This window comes from Passer montanus, unplaced genomic scaffold (assembly GCF_014805655.1).
Source record: "Passer montanus isolate IOZ18808 unplaced genomic scaffold, ASM1480565v1 scaffold50, whole genome shotgun sequence".
NCBI lineage: Eukaryota > Metazoa > Chordata > Aves > Passeriformes > Passeridae > Passer > Passer montanus.
The window spans coordinates 1,429,260-1,452,128 of NW_024369930.1; the positions used below are offsets into that span (position 1 = coordinate 1,429,260).

The window sequence follows — 22,869 nt, forward strand, 5'->3', positions numbered from 1 at the left end:
TCCCAAAGTCATGGGGTTTAATTTTCTATCAGTATGTGTTCCTTATGAGCCCTCATTTGGCCTTGGCAAAGTCTGCAAATTATTTATGGCTGAGTTTCCAGCTATTGCTATTTCAAAATGTTGTTGGGTAATTCCATGTTATGATTTACTGCACCCCGAGATGGACAGAGTAAATTTACTCTTCAGACATTTCTTTCCAGAAAAACACATTTACTGGATGACTGGTAGAAATGATAGATATGTGTTGTCCCTGTTTTGTGTCAAGACTTCAGTCTGAAGCTCATGAAGTTAAAGAAAAGCCTTTTCTTTGGTGCCAGTCACTTTTTTTTTCTTAAATCTGCTTCATGTTATGTCTATTTTCTTTTTGATTATCTATTGTTTCAATAAAAGTTAATTTTAAAATTAAGGACAGGTTTGCTCTGAAAAAACACGTACCACAGTTCTTCTATACTCAAGACGTGGTCACTATAGAACTATTAATTTAGGCCACAACTAATTTTTTTCTGTAATTCTCTTGCTTACATATACCAAAAACAGGTCTACTAAATTTCTCCCTGCTGCACACAAGTTAAAATATTATCTTTTTTTCTTTTGTAGTAACTCAGAGAACTAAAGGGAAAGTTCTTAAAATAACCTAGGAAATGCTATGCTATTTTTTTCTCTTACTTTTTTTTGGTTGTTTATTCTTCTTCTGACTGAATGGTGGAATCTCTGTTATTTTAAATAATCTAATCATCTCTTATTCCTTTAGGTAATTCCTTTCGAATTAACATTTCTCAAAAACTTTAGGTTACTATACATGCATCATATATATATATATATATAGAGAGAGAGAGAGAGAGAGAGAGAGAAATCCAACCAACAAAAAGATAACAAAAAACCCACCAAACCCATTCACCAAATTCACATTTCAGTAATTTCACTTGGGTGCCAAATTTTTACTGAGTGGGAAATCTAAGCTTCTGTCACTTAAGGTTTCTCTGGTTCAGCATCTCTCTGTGGTGTCAAAGCAGTTTAATATCCCCACAGAAATTTCCAGCTTCCCACAGTTAGACACATGTAACCTCCTAGAGTAGCTTACACAGTGTATTTATTTACAGTCATACACACTGCTAAGCAACTGCCCCTTGTAGATGCCACAAGTCTTTTGCTTCATTTCAACACTTCATGGCTTTACCTTCACTTTCAACACACAAGTTTGGAGTGTACTTATCTGAGGTGGCTGTGAGTGGAAGTCATTAGAGGATATGTCTATACTGTGCTGAAAAAAGGCAAGCTGACTGATCTGGAGCCTCAGTATCTGATGTGCCTGTAACAGGCTTAGCAACCTGTTTGTCTGAAATACTCCACCCAATTAGCAGGTGTTGATCCAATTCGGAAAGGAGGGGTGTAATCTGATTTCTCCAGGAGACAGGTGATTACTCCACCCTGATGGACGAGATAGATGAGAGAGACTCCTTAGATCTAGGCTGTGGTTGCAACTTAAATTGCTACTGGGCTTGGTGCGACTGCCTGAGCTGAAACCCAACATTAGTGTAATTTCTTTGCCAATAAAGCTGTGCTCATATTGTAGGGCAAGTTTACTCTATAGAACAAAATACATTTTTAAAAGTTATGGTCAGAAAAGAACTGGCTTCTGCTTGACCTCAAAGCTTCCCAATATTTTGAGTTATTTGTAAAATACTCTTCTGTTCCTTAAATAAATCTATTCTGTACTGTAGGAAGTGCATACTCCTGGAAAACATAACAATTCAAAATAAAGGAAGCTTGCTAGAACTCATGGAAAGGTTTCATGTACAACAGCCATCCTGTGCCTGCAAAACCCCAAAACCCACTTGTTTGCTGGACTGCATCCACAGAAGACTTTGGTTGGTCTTGTTAACTGTGCATTAACCAGATGTAAAAAGAATATGACATAGTCATTAAATCAGGTATTTCATGCTGAATCCCTCTAGCTTTTCACAGGTCTGGAAAATTTATTATATGCATCTTCTGAACAAAAATTTCAGGGCTTGATACATGTCTTGTAGTTTGAACATACTGAATGCAGAAAAAGTTGTAAAAATTTTACTTCCAAAGATCACTGGGTCAAATGGTTAGTGCTAATGACAAAGGTTTAGAGGTCTGATGTGTCAAGGGAGGCATCTACAAAGCATGGCTTCTAATGACTTCTTTTAATGGCTTCTGGATTAAGATTGTTTTCAGGATGGACCCTAGGGAATGTCCCACCCAGCTCAGCTACCTCCATGCTTAGCCTTACTGGTAAACCCTGGGCCAAATTACCAAATACCAGTGGTGACCCAGATTTGCAGGTGGGTAGGCAGAGAAGCAGGGAGACATTTTGTGTTTTGCCCTCACTAGCACAAAGGCAGAACCAGAGAAGCTTTCCATCTGCTGTGCAAGTGTGCTGACAGTACAACTGTTTGCTAATATGGCTTGCAGTTTTGTGGCTTGAAGGAATCAGGATATATCTGCCTTTTTTTTTGCTGGCTTTTTTTAATCATTTGCTTTCTTTGCTTCTCCTTTCTTTTCTTGATGCTTTAATGGTTTAAATTCATGCAGACATCCTGCAACTTGAGTAAATGATACACTTTAAATACTCTCAAGAACGCTTGTCATATCAAAAAATCAGACAGATAACAGGCATAACTTACTTGGAAAGATAACTGGAAGCACAGTATGTATCTGTACACAGTATACATCTGAACTACGCAGCCAAAAATGTCTTATCAGCCCTCATCAGTCTGAAGTTTCTCAGGGCATATCTTGTCAGCAGAGGAGAATTTAGGTATGAAACTAATCAATTGTTCCTATGCAATGCTGGCAGTGGTTGCCATGCCTAAGAGTAGAGTCATTTATGATTATCTCCAAAGTAGTCAGATGCCCCAAACCACAATACTATAAAAAATCCTGTAGATCACAGCCCTGCATAAGGGCCACTGGATCCAGGGATATGGCAGCTTTGAAAAATTATGTGTTGTCTTGGTTCGTATTGGATTTCTCTGTGTGTGTGTGCATGTGTGAGGAAATTCATGCAGCTTGTAAGGGTTTGAAAAATGGGGGATGTAACTATGCAGAAGTAAGTTAATAGAGACCCCTTTCTGTAACACAGACCCCAATATTTCAACTGCTCAATTTGCTTCACTCAGCACTGCAGACTAGCTGTTTCAGAGGGTAGGACTGTAAAACATTGATCCTGCTAATTGCAAGGAACAATAATGACCAAAAGGGGATGTAAATTATGGTATTGATCCCAGCTCCAAGGGGTACAAAGTCATAAATCACAGTTTGCAAAGGTTTTCATGCCAGCTGTCCTCCCCAACTCTAAAATCATGCACCTGCCTATACAGGTTCAGCTGGAAGGTTATCTCATGGAGTACAGGTGCCAGGCAGGATTTCCCCACCCATTAGAGCCTGCACACAGCTCCCAGTACTTGGGGACTTTCCTGTTCCTGCCAGCACTACCACAATAGCTTTGCAGCACTGTTGCCAACCAGCCTACTCCAATAAAATAAAATTTTAAAAGACCATTTCATTTTAACAGGACTCAAATAATCTGCTTTGTTCATTGCTTATTCTGGGCCTGTTTAAGCCAACTGTGCACTTGGACCAGTATTTTTCCAAATGTTACTGTAATGAAAAAAGGGACACAGCAATAATTTTAGAATAATGTTACTGCATTTTACAAAATCTTGCACCCAAACAAGAGGAGCTGTGAAAGCACACATGATGCAGAGCTTACCCTGAAGAGGCCTCCTCACCCATGCTTACTGACATGTTGAAGTCTTTCCCAGGTCTAGCTGAGAATCCATCATCTGTGTACATGGCAATCACACATATATTTATTGCACTAACACTTCAGAAATATTTTCCTTGAAACAATGCTGCTCCATGCTGAAAAAGATATCTGCCAGTACCGACTGAAGTGATGGCAGTCAGCAGTAGCCCACCATCAAGAGAGAAGTTAAAAAGCTCTCTGATAAATTCAGAACATCTTTCAGCAGTGTGATAAACTTGAATGACAGCAGTAATATCGGGGATTACTTATTCTACATGGATATCCCTGACCTCATCACTTTAAAATTCAACTAATGGAACAGAAGAAGGAAGAAAAAAGTAAACACAGTAATTAACCTCATGCATGGGACTTTGTATGAAAGCTGTCCATCCATTTTGATTTAAGACAAAATATGTATTTATTTTGCTTGTCCAGCTGTCAGATGATAGTTCTAAATCCTCTTGTCCATCCAGTTCAGACAAAATCTTATGATATTTTAATCACTTGGCTATGTGGGAAGACTGATATAAAGGAAGAATGTATTACAAGGTCTGATGCTTATCTGGATTAAATCAGCAGAAAACTGTTGAAGCTAATGATACTGTAAAGGATCATTTAGCCTTCTACTTATTGCCCTGCATAATCTGGCCATTTGCATTTGCTGCAATATCTGAGAAGCAGTATGGACATCACTATTGGTTTAAAAAAAATCAAACCACTTTCTTAAAATAAGGAGAAAAATCTGGATATTAGTTAGTCAGAGGGACTTACCCTTCAGCTTAAAAAGATGTCATTAAAAACTCTTTGCTGCATTAGCAATCCAGATCGAAGGACGTAACTTCCAGGCTTCTGGAGGAGAGATAATTACTGGAAACTCATAAAACCCACCTAAATTCTGTTTTAATTTTCATATGCGGAGCAGATGTTTTGACAGATGGATGGACTTTATTTTTGTAACTGTCCGGGAAAAGTCTGCATAACACAGCCTAATCAGTGTTACATATCTTTACTGTTTGTTTTTCAATCTTTCTGCATTTGGCTCTTATTCTTTTGGTTGCAGACATTTTCTTTATAATTTATTTTTTCAGGCTAATCTCTCTCTGCATAAGCCCTTCTATCAACTTGATATATAAATATCAGAAAACTCTTAAAAAATAAATCTGCATGTTTGGTTTGTAAGTCAAATACATTGATCTTCATATAGTGGGTGCCTTTCTGGAAAACCTAATTAACACTTCATCTCCTCTTCAAGACAGGCCCTCTGCCCTTATAGCTGCTATAGAATTTGGAATTAAAATTTTGAGTTCTCATACCTGTCCAGACACACTGGCCCTCTTTGACTTTAATTCATGGACTGTGTGTAATTGACAGTCTAATAATTTCTTAACTTGTTTTACAAGTAAGACTTTAGCACAGGAGAATTTGCTGCTGAGGTAGTGCTGTGGCTGTGTTACCATAGTATGAAGCAAATTCTTTTATCTGTCATTCCAGTAAATCATCAGATTGGAACTGAGGATCTGATCCCCACAACTTCCTCAGTATAGTCTAGAGGAAGAGTAAAAGGTTTATGATACCTGAAGTTCAGTCCTTTTTCTCACTCAGGAATGCCCAGTGAACTTGCGGGGCACACTCCCTCAGGTGGCCGAACATACCTTTAACTCCCAGATGCAAAGTAGAATGGCTTCAGTCGGATACCCTGGTGCACTTTTACACCAAACTAACCCCAGGAAATGTGTGGGAGCTGCTTGGGCTTTGGTGAAGGTTATGGTCCACACTCCTTTAAAGAAAGAAACAAACAGGATTGTGCCTGAGGGTTGTGGTGACTGCTTCAGCTACTGCATGTCACCATTTCTTTGGCCATCCTTTGTAGGTTGTTGGCAATCATGCCATCACAACTGTTGTAGACACAGATCCAGCAGTCATATACATAAAAATGTGGCTATCTGAAGAAGTTCTCTGTGTCAGAAAAGAGAGAGGAAGACCTTGGAGGCTGTGCTAGAAGGTCTCAGATGTGATGTAGGGATTTAGTTTCTTGAATTTTAAGATAGCAGCACTTCTGTACAAGGCCAAAGGCAGAACCTACAGCTCTTGTGGAAACCTTAGAGCATTTATTGAAATATAAATGAAGATTAATCCTCTCCAGGGGTAGGTAGATAAATGAATGGGTATTTTTGAAGACTGCAGTAACTCCCACATGATGTACCTAATTTTCCCTTTTGAATATATACTTCAAACATTTTATGCCATATGCAAGCACTCGTGCTCTCTCCTCTATGTATGTATATATAAACTCAAGCTTTAGGGCATAAACCAGTGTTTAGCTTCATATAGATAAGAAAGGTTTCCTAATATTAAGCTACTCACTATAATGAACAAGATTATTAGGAGCAAGAATTTATGATTCACTGTGATGATCCCAGTGCTCCTCTTCTCTAACATTTATTTTCATAACCCATCTAAGTAATACTTTCCTTCCTACAGAGGACTTTGCAAACCTTGCATTCATTTTCATTATTAGGCTAAAAGTATTTAAACTCCCACAACAGCCTGCTCTTGGGTTTGAAAAAAACTTATTTCCACATGGAAAATAATTTTTTAAAGTCTTGTTTTCTTTCTTCATCTGTTGTACTTGACAAAGAACAATATCCAAAGGGTATGGATATGTCCAGAATATATTGCCTTTGAACAACATCCCCGTCTTGGGGAAAATAAAAATGGATACAGAAGCACTGAGTGGCTGGACTTAGACGCAGGCACTGTGTTGAACCTCCCTGAGAATTTGTTCCTCTCAGCTTCTGCCTCTGGGTTACCTCCTCTTCCTCTGGTGGATGCTTTCTCCTGTCTGCTGTATTTTGTGAGACACTACATGCCTTTTGTTGTCTTTGTCTGCCTTCCAGTGCCTTAGACTCTGCAGTCATGCAGTGAAATGCCTCGTCCTGCTGGCACAGACCTCCACACCAACAATACAGCGCTCGCTTGGGGGTCTGGCAGGGGGAGACATTGATGCCAAGTGGGGCAAGCCCAGCTGGAGACACCCAAGTCATTCCAGGCCTCCAGCCAAGGGGGCTGGGGAGCTGCTTTGTAGTTGAGTTGACGCAGCCACCAGTGTGGGGACCAGCAGAGCTGCCTGCCAGGTTTCACAAACAGTGGGGGCTGAATGCCACTAAAGCAGTTCTCCTGTGAGAGCCGGAATGGGGAAACAGAATGGGAATGGGAGTCAGTTACCCAGGTCTCAGACCCAAATTGCATTCAGTGCGCACACACTTTTCCCTGATACCTTCTTTGTCATACCCATGTGCTGAGATTTAGAGTCTCTGCAAATCATTCAAAGCTGTTAAGGTTGGTTTATTGCAGGTTTGCTGGAAGCTTTTTTGTCCCAGTCACATAGGCCAGGAAAACCCAATATTCACCAAAGCAAACTCTGCTAAGTTCAGAATATCAAAGGACCAGGTATGACATTTCCACACATAATGGTGTACCTGTGCAGCTGTGCTTGAGCACAGTTAGACAAAGGAAGGAATCTAAGATGGAAATCAATGTGCCTGTTGCTATTGTTCCAGGGAGAATAGCACCGTCTCCCAGGCAGGGCAGAAACTTCACTTTGAACTTCCTGAGTTGACAAGGGCTTAAATCAGAACTGTAGCTTTACTTTGATGTCATTTATTGTAGTTTAATACCCCTCTTTATTTATTTTTTTACTACCATGTAAAATATATAAAGAAACCTAATCTGGTAGAGAGGTGTATGAGAATTTACTGAATAGACCTTAATGGTTCCTTTATGCAGCTATAAAACAGAGGGGAGCTATAAGAGCAGTCTGAACTGGACTACGAACTTTAAATGTTATATAAATTTATTCATCATAGTCAAAGGTTTATTGCTGTTATTATTTACCTTTCCCATTGTTGAACTAGGTTGCGTGTTTTTCAGACATCCAAAGTAAAAAACACCCTCTGCGAATAATTAGGAGAGCTTGAAAAGAAGGATGAATAAGCTAGATCTGCTTTTGGAAATACATTGTAAATGTGATATTTACTCATTTACACTAATATCAATCCTGAACACTGGATGTTCAAACATGGCTATGATAGGGTTAACCCAACTTCTCCCACAGGCTGCTCTGGAATAATTCAGTGAAGGTGGTGATAGAACTTTTCTTAATTTCATCCTCAGAAATCAAAGAAGACTGCTGCCCCTAATCTAAGTAGGGTTTTTCCATCCCACCTTTGCAGCATTAGCTATCTAATACCTTCTTGCTGTGTGTTACAGATAAGCTGAGCGGCCTCAGTGGGTTGGAGGATGGTGTTAATAACACCAAGGCTGTGTGTTCAGTCCCCTTGTGGGCCATTCACTGAGGAGCTGGACTTGATGATCCTTGTGGGTCCCTTCCAACTCAGAATATTCTGTGGTTATGTGATTCTGAGTGCATATACAGTCACAGGTGGTGTGTTGCTGTAAATCAGAATAATTCCTCTGAAATCAGCACAATTTATTCACACTGGCTGTAGGTCCAGCCCATCTACTCACAGCATTTTGTCTGTGGCCACCAGCCTCTAACACTTCATGTTTTTCAGGTAGGTAATTTTAACAGCTTTAGTAAAGGGTAGTAGTAGACCATAAAGACGTTTTTAAAATCATGATACATTAAACAAGGCAAAGCATTAAACAAGGCAAAGCACTGTCCTAGAGAAACAGTGTTGTGTTTATATCAGGCCTTATACAACTCTTAAGTGAGAAATTTCTGATTTATTTAATAATGCACACACATCATTGCTCAGTTTTAAATTATATGAAGTCAAAGTGTGATGCTCTATCTGAAACACAGAATGTCAGAATTCAAGAAATTCTCTATTTCAATTTTGTTAATGTTACATGAATTTGGGGTATTTGCCCATTTTACTCTTGTAATCATTGAATTTTTAATACACTTTCCTGGGTTTTCCATATTTCTTTTACTTAAAGCAGCAGAGAACAACAGCATTAATAACAATATGGAAACAAATTTTTTTTTTATGATTTATGCCCAGTATTTGCTTAGGACTCTACCGTACTACAGTGGAAAGCAGTCTGTGGATAAACATAAATATAATAAATGTATGCTCATGCTTATACTTGTGTGTGGGAAGAATGAGAATGGACCAGAAATTGTGTGTGTTTTCATTAAGAAAGGTCAGAATGGAAAGAATTAAGAGTAACATTGATCTCTGTTTCTTTCAATTTCCTGTTGGATTACCTTAACTATCTCTATGTTTTCTCTTCCATCTCTGTTGAAAAGATAGCAGCAGTAAGCCAGGGCTGCAGTAAGATCCTGGATGATTTTCTCTGGGTGCTCTTTTTGATACATTGCCATTATCTGCTATGCAAATATACAGTAAAATTGTAAGAGCAATGTCATTCCAGCACAGTCCTTTGTGTGAGGCAGGGAATCAGTGTTTCATCTGTGTAAGTTCATTGCTCTTCCCTGTGGAGGCCTAAGGCATGCCTCAAACTGCACATGCATTTTCCTGGCAGCGCCTGTATTTTGTGTTTGGGAGTATCTGGTTTAATTAGCAAGTGAGTTACAGAGAGGGAGGATGCCAGTCAAGGAGATTTCTGTGGGTGCAGCAGCTCAGGTGGTGCTTCCATGGGCCCTCCTCTACTTGGAAAGGTAGAGTTGAGCAGTGTACCAAAAAAATCATCAAAATGCACAGAGAAAATTTTTCTTCATCTTAAACACAGACTTTACTGGAAATACTTAATTTCATTGTTCTTATTTTCCTTCTGTCTGAAGTCCATTTTTTTCAATTGTGTCAGTAGACCGACTCGCAGGCATTGACGTATTTCCTTTCAATGTTGGACCTGATTGAAATAAAAATATTAAACAAATGGAAAAAGTTGTCATCTTGACTATCCATTTTAATTACATTAGGCATTAATAATGACAGTTTTGTTAACAGGTAACAGATAATGTTTGTACTAGGGACAGTTAGTGTTGCTATTAAGCTTTTATTTGCTGAGAACTAAAATAACTCATGATGGATAATTGACTTAGGAAGAAAATATAAAGTCCAAGTCTTGCAAAACTTGTATTCTAGGGGTTGTAAATGATTGTACGGAAGTTTAATGTGTGCATTCATATTTGTAAAACTGGCCCGTAGATACAGACAGTGGGGGTGAGGCAGCATTCATATGATTGTTAAAAATGCTGTATCAATGACTTGGTTTTCATCAACTCCTTCCATCTGGCCCATTTTTCTTCTAATTGTTACTTAATTGAATACAAGCAAACAGTTGGTCCATTTTTCTTCATTATTTCATTCTGACACATTTCTATAAATGGGTTTTGTCTTACAAACACAGCAATAGCATAAATTACAAAGATGAAGCATGTCTGAAACAAAAACTAGGATTTTTTTTTCTGTAATCTTTTCTTCGGGGTTGGATGCTTTATTAAATAGCAACCAAAGATATTTAAATGAGAAATTAAATCAGGCCATTTATTAAATGCTTAGCAGTAAACAATCTTATGAACAGCATGAAATGATCACACTTTACAAATCTGTTCATTCAGCCATATATATCTCTAACACAGAAGAGCTACCATTAGTCAGAATCACTGAATTAACTCTATGAATAATTTTTTCTTCTCCTTTTCTTTGCAGAGAGAATGTGCTAATTTCATCAAGGTGCTTAAGGCTTACAACCAAACCCACCTGTATGCTTGTGGAACAGGGGCTTTTCATCCAGTCTGCACCTATATTGAAGTTGGAAGCCATCCTGAGGTAAACTATCTTGAAAGAATAGTTTTTCCTCTTTTTTATCTTTATTGGTGTTTAGCCATGATCTCTTCCTGCCAAAATGTGTTCTCACTAGTTTCTGTGGCTTGGGGAGCAGATCTGGTAAGACCTGCTCCTGAATCAGGTGCTGACGTGCTGATTGATAAATCACAGCAGTATCTCTAACTTTTCTGCCCTGCACAGCATCTCTTCTCCCAGGGGCTTAAATAAGTATAAGTAGGCCCATTCTACCTGGCTCATGAAGCTAAAAAGCACTAGTGTTTTGTTATTGAGACAAATACCAGGTATAAGAGGGGTGGTTCAGCCACTGTGTTTATTCTGGGCCCAACACTGTCTTTAGTTTCCTCCCAGTCAGTACAGTCTGACACTACCTCAAGCTTTCTCCCAGCTGAGAATTAAAGTAGCGTCACACCTTCATAAATCCCCCTTCTCAGGTTTGTCCTAACATACTGTCAGTTTTTCATATTTCGCCTAGGTTTGGTTTCCTTAGTTTTTTGTGAGAAATAAATCACTCTCTTTTCACCCATTTCTTTAATCTATTGCTGATTTTTGCTTAGTATTGCAGAATTCTTACAGTAGCTCTTGTACCATTTTCTCAGTGGTCATCATAACTAAGTAGATAAACCTGGTAAAAAGCAGATTCACTCAAAGGAAGCAATGGGACTAGGCTGGTTTTCCCGGCAGAAGATGTAACAAGAATGTCTCTGTGCTGCCCTTCAATACTTTTTCTCTCCAAAGCATCCTATCTCTTATTTTTCTATTGAGTATGTAATATAAATTAGTCTCCTTACTGTGTTTTCTGTCTGGCTTACATGAGTATTGCTCAATGGACTGTTTCAGTTTAGCAGTCAGACTCCTGATGTGCTTTCAGCATTTATAGATATGTTTTACTAGTGAATCCATAACTGTGTTACTTGTAGCTTCTGTGATCTTAAAAAAAAACAGGTCTTTCAAGTTACCTTATGCTTTTACAATTCAGATTTGCAGATTTCCTTGAAAATAAAGACATCATTGTTGAATGAATGATGACTATTCCTTCTCATAGAAAAATTAACAGAGCCTTTGAGTGTTGACTTCATAGTCTGGGAACTATTTTTCCCTATGAAAATGTCTTTTGATATTTGAAACATAAATCTTTAAAATGTCCTAAGAACCAGGTTTTGGAGGGATAAGGGAGCTGCAGAGCAGAAAGGGTTTTGTTCATATTCTTTAATGCTTTATTACAATGCATTCTTGGCAATTAGTGATTGTCTCTTGACCACACACAGTATGTCATTGCTTACTGCATTAAACAGATTCTCTGCTTCCTGAGATCCATTTGGGAATTGGTAGACATATTAATTAACTCTAGTTCCGTAAGATGTGTGTCAATCAATCCTTGGCTATCTGCCAAGAGAATCTATCTGCACAGAGATAGCTTGTATGAGGTCATTTACTTTTACATTTGGCTGTTTTATTGCTGTACCATAAAACTAACACACACTTTATCAAGGATTTATAGAAAGGATGATCGGAGATGAGAGGCCAGATCTAACCTTGGTTTAACATTCTGGGTTTTAAAGTCTTGAATCAGTCATGTGTTTGGCTGTGGAATGAAAGGGGAGTCATGCTTTAGCTTCTTTTTAGCAGTCCCTAACTATAAAAAAAAAAATCAAAATTTTTGGGGGAATGATGTTTGGTTTGTTTTTTCATTTTTGGGGTTTTTTTAATCTATGCAGCAAGTTTGTTAGTCTCCTTTAGCCTGAATCATTCTCATGACCCTTGGTTTCATCTTCGCAAATGAAGGAAATCAGGGCTGTGTTTGTCTGAATTGCTTCGGACACCATTGGCTTTTTTTTTCTTTTTTATACTTAAAATATGAGTGAAATCATCTTCACCTGCCCTTCCAGTGGCACAAGTTTCTGTGTCCTCTGAATAGTTGTGCAGGAGGGTTTACTGCTCTCTCAGGTCAGGTCTGCCCACGTGCAGAGAAAGTGAGGCAGGCAGGATGCCGTGTACCCACCTCTTCTTGGGCTTTGACAAATCTAACAGTTAGCCTGGGTTCTGTCCCTTGAAAGGGTGAAAATCAGATGAATAAATTAATTTATTAGATCTGCACTGAAAAATAATCTGTCCTTGCTCTCAGCTAGAGCCTGCTTTTTCCTCTCCCATACTACCTTAGCCAGGAATTTCAAACGTGCTTCTTCTGTGGGAGATGAGGAAGAGGAGGGTGCTTGATTGACAGCAGCTATTAGAGACACTGTGAATGAGGGGGATACAATCTTAACCCCTGCACCCCTGCACACTGCATCTGTGAGAGCCAGGTGGTTTATGTTCTCATGTCAGACAGCAGCACTGGACGTGTCAAAGGGCCATTGCTTCCGTATCATGTAGAGTTTGTACCTCCCTAGCATACTAAAGAAGGTAATAGTATAAGCAGAGACAAGCAGTTGATTATGAGTTAAAAATTGCCACCTAAAATACTTCCTGAAGATTTCTTTTCTGCCACAACACTTGTGGAAAATTAACTGATTTCACCATCTGCTTATTTATTTTTCAAGCACTTAAAAAGGTAAATGTGAACTGATTAGGGGAATAGTCAGGGAATGTACCTACTCTCTAGCGTGACTGCTTGTTTATCTGAGCTCTGAATGTAACCCACCTGCCTGAATCCAAAGAAGAGGAAATCAGTGTCTGCCAAACTGGAGAGGGTGGAGAAGTGAAATTTAAAGAAATGAGTGGCAAGTGATAGAGGAGACTCTGGAAGCAATTGGAGTAGGCTGTAGGAGGCTGGAACATGGTACAATTTTTATGACTGGGGAAAGGAAATAAATTACTTTGTGTGACAGTCATAAAGTAATGGGAATATGAATTGTTATATCTGTTGAATATGTCTTTGATATGAAGCAGTGTATCATAGCCCCATTCCATACCTGAAGAAAATAATTTCTGGTGATGGAACTAGACAGGTTTAATTGAGTCTGATGAAGTACAGTATCAGAAGTAATAATAAAAAGCTAAAAGGATATGAACGGCATGCTGTGCATCTGATTAAAAATGATGTGCACAAATGTATACAACCTAATATGTTGTGAATTACACCGCAGTCTGAGGAGTAAAGCAGACTAATCTTCGCTTAAATCCATTCCAGATGTGTAAGCTGAATAACCACAGTATTTAGAGGGAAGAATAAAGTTAATGTTTCAATAGGCTTTAAGCACGTAAGCCATGAGGAAGCAGGAAAGAACATATTTAGAGAGAACGTAGTGTGTGGATATGCAGAAAATACCTGAGGGCAGCCAAATGCAAAGCTTGATATCATCCATTTTATGTGCATGAGTTTAGGGGAGATGACCTAACACAGACACCTACATAAACTTCAGGGATCTGGGGTTAGGCAAGATGTGGCATTCTGTCCTTATAATGCAATATAATACAAGAAACCAATTACCAGACAAAGCAAGAAAGTGATTAGTAAAGCTGTGTTTTGCACCCACTGACTTCTGAGGAAACAGGGCTGGATGTGTAGGAGTGTTGTACTTAACAGTTGCAAAATTAAACAAGTCAGATCTGTGCTGGAAAGGAACAAATCCAACTGCAGGGAGACACAGAGGTGCATTAAACCCCCTAGAAAATCACAACAGGATGCAGAATGCACCTGCCTATGCATGCCTGAGCAGGGGGAAGGAGCCCTGCTCCCTTTCCCCGGGGCTCCCTTTGGGGTAGTTTGAGTGAACCAGCAGGGAACAGTCCTGTTTCAGTAAGAACAGGATTTTCCATTTACTTAACCCTTACACACAGGTGGAGGTGTACAGAATGCCCTATAGTAACTTTTTTTTTTTAATGTTCAGACAGGCATTGCAAGAGCTTTACAAAATTGTTTGCCAGATCCTCAGCAGGAATACATTAGGGTTTCTTCAGCAGAGGTAAATCACTAGGTACTGTCTGAAGAACTAAACCAGCTTCTTTTATTGTCTCCTAATTCCAAATTTCTTGTCATTGTCCAACAGATTAAAACTCATTTTTAACTGCATGAACTTAAAAGATCTGGGATTACTTTACTTGCAGGTTATTTCTCAATCAATAAAGAAGGTTTAAATTCAGTTTAGATTTATGATGTACATAAAACATTAAGTTATTGCATATGAAGTTATATAATGCTACCACCTGTAACATATTTGCTTTTTCCGGACTCTGTGTATTTTAAAAATCTTTAGTTCAGCTCATAAAATTTTGCTGAAATATACTTTCCACTCTTTTTTATCCCTTCTTTTCTTCATATTAGAAAGAGGTCGAGTGCATTTCCTAAGTAATGGACTTCCTGTTCTTACGCATTTATGCATCTATCAGTTTGTGTCTCTGCATATATTGTATGTATATAGTGATGGAGAGCATTTTTTCCTGAAGGAATGACTTCGAAGAAACACACTAATTGAAGGATCAATGCTATTGCTGGTGCTAAACATGGTGTGTTTATCTAATGTAAAAAATCTGGATGATACATTGATTTCAGTAGTAGTAGATGTGGCAAAAATTAGCCTAATTTCACTGAAGACAGCAGACCTGTGTCAGTTTATGTCAGTCAAGGCTCTGAGCTGTGGTTTTTAAGTGAAACATTAAAGCAAATGGTTTGTTAAGTTAAAAATCACCTGAGGCTAGTTTTCTTTCCATCTAATTAATGATACCTTTTTATGGTATTTATATGCTTATATAGAGAAAGTATGAAGCAAAAGGATACTGTTAAAGGATAATTCTCATTTGAGTTTGAACTGTTATGTGTGACACACTCGTTCTAAGCATCACGATAATTACAGAGAAATGCCATTAAAAGATGATCTGGTTTACAAACTGCAACAGCCTTCTTTAGTTCACAGCTGCCTTATCCTTTCAAACTTGCAGATATCCTGTTACTATAGTACAGGAAAACAAAACTGAAGAGACAGAAGGCACAGTGAGGCACATTTTAGAACACTTCTTACCATTGCATGAGTGGTTTTATCACTGAGAAAAAGAAAACATCTCCTGGATCTTTAAAGACTGACGTACTTCACATTGTGTCATAAAAAGCTGAAAAGTGATTTCTGCCATACAGGGAAATCCCAGGCACTAGAACATTTAGCTTGCACTGATGTTCTTGTCTGTGAAGGATGGCAGGTAATCAGTGCTAGGCACCTCACAGGATCAGTGGCCAAAATCACAAAACAAAGGGGCTGGATTCCTTGGGAGGTGAGACTGTAAACCATCACTTCTCCTGCCCCACACGACATCGATTTCCAGTCCCTTAGGCTACCCTGTGTGAAAGTGCTTCACACAAAATCAGGCTCTTCACACATGTACAGTTTACCTCAACTTGTTAAAAAAGAATAAATCTTGTCATAACTATTGCCCTCCTAGCATATTTTAAGTATGTAGTTTTATATACAGTTATATGTAGCTATATATAGCATATAATTTTTTTTTCCAAGCCATAATTCATTATGGCATTGTTTGGGAAGAGATGTGATATGTTAACTTTTCAATGACCAAATGTAACATTTACAAGAGGAGTAGAAGGAAAGGGCAGAGAACATGACAGTCCTTTCTCATATGACAATCTAAGTGAATCAGTTCTGGTAAGATCTGACATATATTTCAGTAAGGAAACCAGGATATGTTTCTGGAAGTTCTACATGTTTTTAAGCACCATCATGCAGAAATACACATTTCTTACAGGTTAAGTGCTACATCCCAGAATGGCGTTATGTTGCATTATCATGTGATAAAGTTACAGAAGTAGAAGGTCACCACAAAGAAGTAACTTGAGTCCCATTTAAAAGACTTTTTGAAAAACTCCATAAACCCCTTTGTAAGCAAATATTAATCAGGTTCATGGTTAAATGCTATTATTTATGAAGGCCTGTCTTTGAATACACTGCAGATCTCCTTCGTCTTTAGCTGTATTTTGAACACTTGCTTTGCTAAAAGAGAAGTTAAACCAGGGAAACTCAGATTTTTCAAAACTTCATCCTGTCATCCCCAAGCAAAATATATTTCCAATAAACATTTATTTCCAGAGCAGATCCTTTAAAGTTGGACTATTAGGCTTTATGCGATAATTTAACTGTCGGAATAGTTTAATTTATGAAATAAACTTCTCTCAACTGAATAGCACACGTGGCAGCAATGGCTGACATCTTTCCTATCGCTCACTGTTGGAAAAGTCTACACAGTTGCAGTGAATATTTCATCCTCAGCAAAGTGGAACACTAAAACCAAAAATTTTGAACTTTTTTTTCACCCCAAGTATCTTATTTAATCAATATAAGAATCTATTTCCTAATAAAAATAATAATGCATACTAAACTGTTAATGCTAAAAACACAATTAAAGTATGATAAGTTAAATATGTAGCCGCTGTTTTTTATCCTGGTATATTCAATTAAGGAGGATGTGCCTTTTTGACAGCTGAATGCTTGACAACTAGCTGATCCATTTGACCTTCCATTTAACTATTTAAAGGTGTATTTGTATGAATACAGATATTCCAAATCATAAGTATGCAAAGGATGTGGCTCTGTATCTTGAAATTCAGATGTGGTACAAATACCATTTTTGGAAGTAAAGTATTTAGCAATGGGGTCATGCTTTAATCACTGACAGGAAATATGAACATTGTAGGTTTTCAGCTGTCATTTAATGCATCCAGTCCTGCCCTTGCATATTTCATAATTACACCTAAGTAATGTGGAATATATTTATGTCTAAAGTGACAAAGTCAGTAATTATGTCTGTGGCTCACTCTGAGATTTACAGGTTAAACATTTACATGCAGGAAATGAAATCAAGTTTTAAACTAATGCAAGTGAGAACAGTGTGGTGGCTATTTTATTTCTTCACCTTTATTCCTCAGACTACATGGCTGAAGGTAAAATGGAAGCACCATTCTTTAGTAAGTCATACTGAGGAGAGGTATAAGATATGATGAGAAACAGAACAAAGACATGTAATTTACAACTGCAAGGGCCATTTGTTGCATGGCAGAAACCACTAATGAAACTCTAATCACTATTCAAGTCTGATCATTTCAGCTATTCAGCAATTTACTTCTGTTTAGGACTTGATAAATCTGTCCAAATTGCTATGGCAGACCTCCCAGTTTATTCTGAAGGAACCAAGCCAAACTGAAAAAAGAACTCCAGAACAATATTAATTTAATATTACTTTATAGATTTTAAAGCAAAATGCAAGTTGAAGTCACTCTGCAGGTGATGTTCCAGCATTCTAGAGTTTGGTTTTAATTGAAACAAGTAAAAGTCTGAGATGAGGGAGAACTAGTAAGGGTATGGTCTGGAGACAGTGTTGGTGTTTCCGTGGATCTCTGTTTCCGTGGTCTGATCTCTGCAGGTATGCAGTGGCACTAAAGGAAGCTTGGAACTGGCAAGATACTGCATCTTGTCCTGCGCTGTTGTAAAAAACCAACCCTAAGAAATTTGATAACATGAATTGATAACACAGAATGTTTTTTTTTAGGTTTTCCCAATGCAGAAAGGGTCCAGCGTGAGTAACAGTGTCAAATTTGAACCCCCAGCCACCTAACGAGAGGAATCTCTGCAGTAGAAAGCTTCCAGTGAGATAACTGAGGAGACCATTGTTCCCTCACTGTGCATGGCTTTCGTCCTTGGTGGCTGAGCAGCGCTGGTTGATTACAGTGGAGAGCTGTATACAGTGTGCCACAGCTGAATGGCTTCCATGAATAAGAAACCAAAGCCAGTCAACATATTCATTAGGTTCAAAGAAATAAGTCTCAGAACTGTGGGAAAACTTTTGTTTATGTTGCTGGAGGGGAGAAAAAAAGACTGAGGTAGAGAGAGACCTCCATGGAAGTAAATTTGCGGAGCGCAGCGGGCACATGTGCACACGCAGAGCCACTGGGTGGACTTTCACTGATACCACATGTGATGTCTTGTTGTGTGAGCCCATGTCTTAAAACCACGAGTAACTTTGAATATGCTCAGATAATGAGTGATTCAAGTTAAAGACCCTCTTAGGATCTGGGTTTAATTTATTCTTTTAAAGTATGGGGTGTTTTTTTTCTGGAACTATTTGTCTTCAGTAGAGTTCCCTATGACTTATACTGCGGTAGTTAAAACTGAGGTGCACTTTTAATTTTCATAGTCACAGGGAAAATGCTTTAATTTTTAGCATTGTTAGAAGGATTACTCAGAACTTTGTGACTACTTTAAGGAAATTAATTTTAGCAATGACTACCAGAGGAGCTGAAAATACACCCACTGTTTGCATTTGGATGTTCATTATTTCTCCTATCAGTTAAAGGATGCTATGATGAATTATTTATTCTTGTAATGTAAATATTCCCACTGACACATGGTTACCTTACTTTACCATGAGATGATATAGTTTTCCTAATTCATTACAGACATAGATTGTACTTTTAAGAGGTATGGCTATCATATTAAGATGTCAATCCAGTTTTCTGGGTGGGAATATTATGTTGGCTCATCAACAGAGCCTATAATGTTTCTAGTAACACAGAAGTTCAGCATTTGGGTCTTGTTAGAGCAACAATTGAAAACATTAACCCAACTTCACAGTCATGCAACATATGCAAAATTTCATCCACACACCTCCTGAAACAAAAGACAAGTATGGTTAAATCCTTTGATCTCTTGACCAATACGGGGAAGAAAAAAAATAAAATAACAAACCACCATCTGTTGGGAAACCAATGTAATAAAAACAGTGGAAAGCCAGCTTACAGTATAGACTGACTTAATTGAGGAAATGACTTATAAATAGAATTATTTCTTTATTTAGAGGAACAGGAGGAAGCAAAACTGAAAGAAGGAGTTACCGAGCCCAGGTTTGGATAGATGAGCATCAAAGCAACATTATTCATTGTGGGATTCACGTCACAAGGCTCCAGTTGACAGGGGCTGACCTTATTTAGAAGAATCATAAATGTGATTTCTGCCACTGAAGGAAATGACTGCATTATGTTTGTAGCTCAGTACCAACATCATGTCAAATAATCTTTATACAGCCAAGATCACAGTGCAGCAGGTTTTAGCTGTGGTTGATGCTCCACATACAGACCACAGTGCTGTGAAATGCTGAACGGCAAACGACCCAGTTACATTAAATACACAGACATGAGAATCTAACTAAGGCCTTATTGGTGAATTAATTTCACTGGTCTTTGCCTAAAATTTTATGACAGCTGGCATGCTGTAGAGTGCCTTTCAGGCATTTTTCTAAAGTCTATGGGATATATTTAACTCTCAGAGACATGTGAGTCTGAAAGCACTGCCTTTTCCCATGCTTCCAGACCAACCTAATATTCATAGTTTCTGCATGTTCACATTATATGAGTTTAATGGTACACTGCCATGGTGACTGGCCTGCAGTTAGGCCCAGGAAAGGCCCAGGGAGGCTGAGTATGGCCATGGCACAGCCTGCTCAGCAGTGATGGAGAGGTTCATTCCTGATCTCCTCAAAACCTGTTTCTGATGTTGCTTCGACCACAAGACTGTCACTGATTCAGAATTCCCAAAAACCAGGGAATTTCCCCAGAGAAAAATTGAGAACACTCATGGATGTAGAAGCTTTCAAACAGATTCAGGAAAGAAAAAGTCACTTTTTACAATGGAAAGCCTCCTTGGTGTGCTTTCAACTCCCTTAGACATCTCTTTCTTTCACCAGCAGCAGCCATTGGTGTGACAAAAGTGGCTTCTCCACAATGATTCAATTTTACCACCTTTTTAATAAAAAGCAGAGCAGCTACAGGTGAAGCTGCTATTTCTGTGAGTAAACAGCAGGACACAGATATTTCCAGCAGTTGCCTGGTGGAACAGGAAATAATTGTTCTCCTGCTATCTCTACCATCCTCACTTCTTTTTGCAGACTCACATTGATATTAAAAAAAGCTTTCATAATACTTTCCAGGTGCTTCCTTACCTTTAAAAGATTTTAAAATTAAGTCTCTTCTCTATCCTGTTGTACAAGAACTGTCTTAAATTTGTTGCCATCTAAATTCATTTGAATAATAAAATTCCACTGCTCCATAGTTCTGTAAGAAAACAGTACTTATTTGACTAGTATTTAGTGCTTTCCTTCCTAAGGAAAAAAATTACTGAATCAATAAGCATGTGAATAAGGATTAATCCCATATATGCCAGACACAGAGAGAAGATGGCTGGAAGAAGAAGAATCTGCAAAACAAGAGCAGATATAATTTACCCACTGTACAATTTGTAACTCTGCTAAATACCCTTACAAAGTAGAAAGAATATGTTTCTTTGCCAGTATACATACAACCTTTCATCTTTCTTGTATCGTATGTTTTGCTGGCATAAGATTACACAAATAAACTAAGAGTCAGTTACATCAAGATCTCGAAAGTCTTATAAGAGAAAAAAATCTTTCATTCTACTTTAAACAATGCTCTTGTGAGTGCAGACACCACGTACAGGGATGTCTGCTTGATTGCTGCAATACTACCTCAGAACAGGAAGAAAATGCAGTTTAAGGAACAGGTCATTGCTTGGACAGACACTGTGTTTTGTGCAGGGAAGGAACATGGGACTGTGCACAGAATTATCTAAAAATACCACATACAAAAGTAGTGTATAGACGTAAATAATTATCTCCCTTTTACATTAGTCCATATATCTTCTGCTGTGAAGAGTTAATCAATTTACCACTAAAATGCTGTGGGAGATTAAGAATAGTTGTGAAACAGGCAGTGTTTTAAATATTTGTGCTTGTCCCATATGCCTACAGCTTGTGTGATGCTGGAAATCAGACTAAGTGATTGCAGCAACTCTTTCTGTTCTCAAAATCCAAGAATAAACCCACTGGAAGTCACTTAGAAAGAGAATTGTTTACTCTTCCATTCACGCTGAGTTCCTGCTTACATATCTTGTAACAACTTGTTTTCTGTTTATGGCACTTGGTAAGTCTGGAAATGGGCTGGCTTCTCTTGGAGCTCCTGAGCATGAACCACATAGAATCTCTGCATCTTCCCTCAAATACTGTTCCTGTGAGGGAAGTGTTCTGTGCCCTTCTGTTCCTTCCTTCACCTCTCCCTCGTTCATGTAAGAAAAATAATGTAATGAGTATGACCTGACTCAGATGAAACACATGCCTCTGACTCGTTCATGCCTCTGTGGACTTGGAGTAAATTAGTTTATTTCCTAAGTAACTCATTTCATTGGAAAAGGGTGAGTAATTTTGCAACATTTCTTGGGAACTTAAGCAAAGACTAGTTAATGCCTGCTTTTTCTTTCTCTTCAGCTTCTGTGTTACTTGCTGTAGACAATTCACATATGGTTATTTTATTTTTTTTCCCAGAAAAAAGCTTTGTTTTTAAAAATATTTTTTTCTGTAGCTCAGTGAGTCAGAAAATGTGAGAAACATTTGCATGAAAAAAACAGTCACCATTGGAAAACTTAGCTAAAAAGAAGTATTGTGCAGAATAAATAAATGTTATAATGATGAATTCACACCTGTTAGAATTGGCGATGACTTGCTATGTCATCTAATCTATTTTAATTTGTGTACATTTGCAGTCTTCTACAAGTCTGGACTGTCTTCTCACCTGTGGTGATATAAATCACAACTAGTGATTCTTGAAGTGCAGCATTAATTTACATTTTAATTATATCAGTTTCCAATATTGCACTGCTAGTCATAATTGTGCACATTGTCCATCCCTAGGCAATTTCCTATTTAGAGGTCATATCAGCTAGGTTCAGAAGAACTGTCAGTACAACTTCTCTCCTATATGATAGTTTAGTCAGGAAATGCTTCCTGATTTATGAAAATCTATGTATTCCTACAAGTTGCAACACGGTCACTCTCAGAGAGATACATTAATAAATGTTTGCAAGTACATAATCAGATGAGAACACAATACTCTCCATTAATGAAATGTGATCTATAATGAATCTTGCATGGGAGTGCTAATAACTACCTTTAGGTTAAAGTGCTCAGATGTCACAGTATAACAAAATCTGTCTTAGATGTGTATCATTATGGCAAGTAATTAAAGGTTACTTAGCTGTTAAATGGTTACCTTAGAGGAATCCTTCAGTAACATGGCTTCAAACATGCCTTCACAGTGAAATTAATTAAGTAAATTAAATATCAGCCTTGTAGTAATTATTATATGTGCAGAATATCAGGCATATAAATGTATAATATTATTGGTCAGAGGACTTGAAGATGTATCCATTTGCTATTCAGCATAAAGCAATTTTAGTTGTTCTTACACGTAGAATAAAGCTGATACATGTTAAAAAGAACAGTGACAAGACTGATGAAGAAAAATGGAATGTC

At 38.0% G+C, this 22,869-nt stretch overlaps 1 protein-coding gene across 3 annotated transcripts in view; it reads left to right on the forward strand.

Moving 5' to 3' along the window:
* The window catches only part of SEMA3A (semaphorin 3A), a 278,963-nt gene that overhangs the window by 170,388 nt on the left and 85,706 nt on the right, over positions 1–22,869 (forward strand). For all 3 annotated transcript variants that reach the window (XM_039723771.1, XM_039723769.1, XM_039723770.1), the window contains one exon: positions 10,420–10,539. In XM_039723771.1, coding sequence (XP_039579705.1) covers positions 10,420–10,539 — 120 coding nt within the window. The remainder of the gene's footprint in view (positions 1–10,419; positions 10,540–22,869) is intronic.